General features: G+C 28.9%; 1 protein-coding gene across 1 annotated transcript in view; it reads left to right on the top strand.

Annotated features, from left to right (window-relative positions):
* Positions 1-2,968, top strand: part of LOC145245911 (matrilin-1-like) — a 73,270-nt gene extending 70,302 nt beyond the window's left edge. The window contains exons 13-15 of the mRNA XM_080107654.1: positions 1-13; positions 475-555; positions 2,451-2,968. The exon at positions 1-13 is cut by the window's left edge and continues 47 nt beyond it. Coding sequence (XP_079963780.1) covers positions 1-13; positions 475-555; positions 2,451-2,461 — 105 coding nt within the window. The 3' untranslated portion in view covers positions 2,462-2,968. The remainder of the gene's footprint in view (positions 14-474; positions 556-2,450) is intronic.
* Positions 2,969-3,210: the final 242 nt, after the last annotated feature.

The raw sequence follows: 3,210 nt of genomic DNA on the forward strand, positions 1-3,210 counted from the left end.
AAGTGCGGAGATGGTAATTATATTCTGCTCTTTTTTATTTTAATTTATTTCATGAGAATTTGTGTGATTTTATTAAAATACTAGCTCGTCGGGTAGGCCAACTTTAGAAAACATGTACTTTGACAAGTAGCTGGAATGCAAATGATGTCAGCATAGGTAAGAGATGGGTTCGCTGATTTCAGAGTGGTGACAGAGATGCAAGTGACAAAGTGAGCTCCGGACGGCCATGAACAGCCACCATCGCATTGTTACAAAAGTGCATTGAGAATGACGATGACTATGGAGAAAAAAAATAAATTCTGTGGCACAAACGGTCGCCTGTTTTATGGTACTACTTTCGTCTTGTAGCTCTTCAACTTTTCATTTTAGTTAAATGAAATAGGATGCATTACTTTCGGAACGACCTAGGTATCTGTTGTATGTAACATTTTCTAACGGGATAAAGAAGTTGATTGTTCGTGTTTTGTTTTCCAGGATTAAAATGCTGCCGAAAATGTTACCATGGTGATGTCAGCCACATTTATGGTTATAATACTTATGTTGATCACCAAATAAGTAAGTCGCAGTTTTCTGTGGTGAATTTTTTAAATTTTCTTTCTAAATAAAAGTCAGCCCATAGGATGCGAAAACCTTCTTTGTTTGTTGTCGCGTATTATATTACATCAGTATTTCTTTCATAGTTGTATGAGCTCGAAAATTAGAACACGTGTAAATATAAATAGCGACATAACAGCTTTTTACTTCTAATTCATTCTCATGTAAATATTTAATTTTATTCTTTTTATCATAAATATATCAAAAATTAATTATACTGAAAATATTAATGACTAGCTGATTGGCATGAGATTTTATTTTTATTGAATGCAAAGGTTATTAAATATTTCGAAGTATTGTGAGGGCATTATACAGAAAATGGACACGCCACAAAAGACACTAACAAAAATATCCTCTGACGCACTTAATTGGGTATAATCACTGCAATGAAACCATGGTACATCTGTGAAATATGTCACATATAATAACATAAAATACGCATCAAGTGCGCTTGAAAGCCAAATCACAACGTAATATTAGGAAAATAAACAAATATTTTACTTGTTGTTAAATTTATAACATAAATATATTTCGGAGCTAAACTCCATCTTCAGTATGTTGTTTTTTCGGGGTTTTTTTTTGTTTTTGTTTTTTGCTTTTCTTCTTTTTTTCTCATGATGTAAACTTGGAGAAAGAAAATTCTGTTTGTAAAGAGCCGCGCGTTATATCTCAGCGGTTGTATGTTGAAAATCAAGTGCGCTTTTCTTTTTCGAAGTTTACATCATGGCAAAAAAAAGAAGAAAAGAAAAAACAGTTGATGTGTATTTTATTTTATTCGAATTAAATCAACGTTTTTTATGGAATTCACACCCTTGACGTTATGTAGCATATAGTTTTTACATAATTAATCCTTATATATATATATATATATATATATATATATATATATATATATATATATATATATATATAAGGATTAATTATGTAAAAACTATATGCTTATATATATATATATATATAGTTTTTACATAATTAATCCTTATATATATATATATATATATATATATATATATATATATATATATATATATATATATATATATAAGGATTAATTATGCAAAAACTATATGCTACATATGTATATATATGCATATATATGTGTATATATATGTATATATATATATTTATATATATGTATATATATATATATATACATATAAGAACAAATAGTCAATAAAACAAGTTAAAAACACTTTGAAATGAGTTAAAAATATATTTAATTTTAAAAAGGAAAAACTAAATAAGTGGATAATCCTTAATCCGCGGAGTTTTAAAGAAATACTTTCCTTCTCATCAGAGGGTAGGATTTAGCAAAATGCGGGATCAGAATTTGCTTGCAAAAGTATTTGATGAAACTACAAGTAAATCATAGATCTTACTTGATAACAAAAAGTGAAGCAGAGGGAATAGGGTGAATAAAAATGTGATTTCACGTGAATGGATAGTCTGGTGAAAGGTAAAGTATCCAATGACGGTAAAATCCAAAAATGCAGAATCCAATTTTAGGATATCCCAATAAAATGTATACACTCTTTAAATTACCTCAGGTTGCTACATAAATACGCTATGCCACATTCCCAAGAGATGTTTAGGAATAACCGTTGACCTTGCCCCCCTCCCCAATTCAATCACGCCATCTGAAGCCGGGTTTATTTCCGTTTGCTGCTGGGTTATCCAGAAATGTACTATGTAACCCTTACCAATATTCATACTAATTAACATAATCTCCACTTACTTTGGTGCTGTTCCACTGCATAAAATTGATTACAATTATGTTTAACTATATTGATAACGCTGTATATATCGCCTAGTATGCTAATGTATATTTTAATGTTTTCTTTTTTCTCTGATTTCAGTTAAATATTAAACAGAGACGAGAACAGACTGGTGAATGAACAAGACGAAATGAGATGATATTAACAAAATCTTCATTCAAAAGTGTATTTCGGGAATCAGTCATTTCGAGTTTAAAACAAAAAATCTTGCTTTAGGAAGCAAAATAACACCAGGACTATATTGGAAGATTGTTAACACCGGCCAAAGAACTGACGACATTATTTTTTACCTAATTTGGCTTGAAAGCATTAACGAAGTATAAAAGGCATATTCGATAATTATTTCACCAAAGAATCGTAATAAAGAAAATACCGTTTGGCAGTTTTACTAACTCTTGTGCCATTCTTATTAGTGGCCTCGTTTTCATATTTTAATGTCAACAGATTTTGAGGCGGCAAATTGAGTTCAAGAAATATAATTGTTTATGTTTTTTCATTGAATTGCTTGAAATGGAACTTATACTGTTTTATATTAAAAAGATCGAGCAGTATTGAGCAATTTCTGAGATTTTGAAACAATTATATATATATATATATATATATATATATATATATATATATATATATATATATATATATATATATATATATAATTATTTTTTATTAAGATAGTCCTGATTTTGAATCCTAATAAATACGAATAATGATATTACATGGTGTTTTGTTTTGTTTTTTTTTTGTTATATTTTCTCTATTATATCAGATATCCTTGCAGGGTTGATGCTAAGGCTTTATATAACGTGTGTAAAGTTACCTTTACACACGTAGACCCAACACCTTG

This window comes from Euprymna scolopes, chromosome 23 (genome assembly GCF_053919585.1).
Source record: "Euprymna scolopes isolate OS-2025 chromosome 23, ASM5391958v1, whole genome shotgun sequence".
NCBI lineage: Eukaryota > Metazoa > Mollusca > Cephalopoda > Sepiida > Sepiolidae > Euprymna > Euprymna scolopes.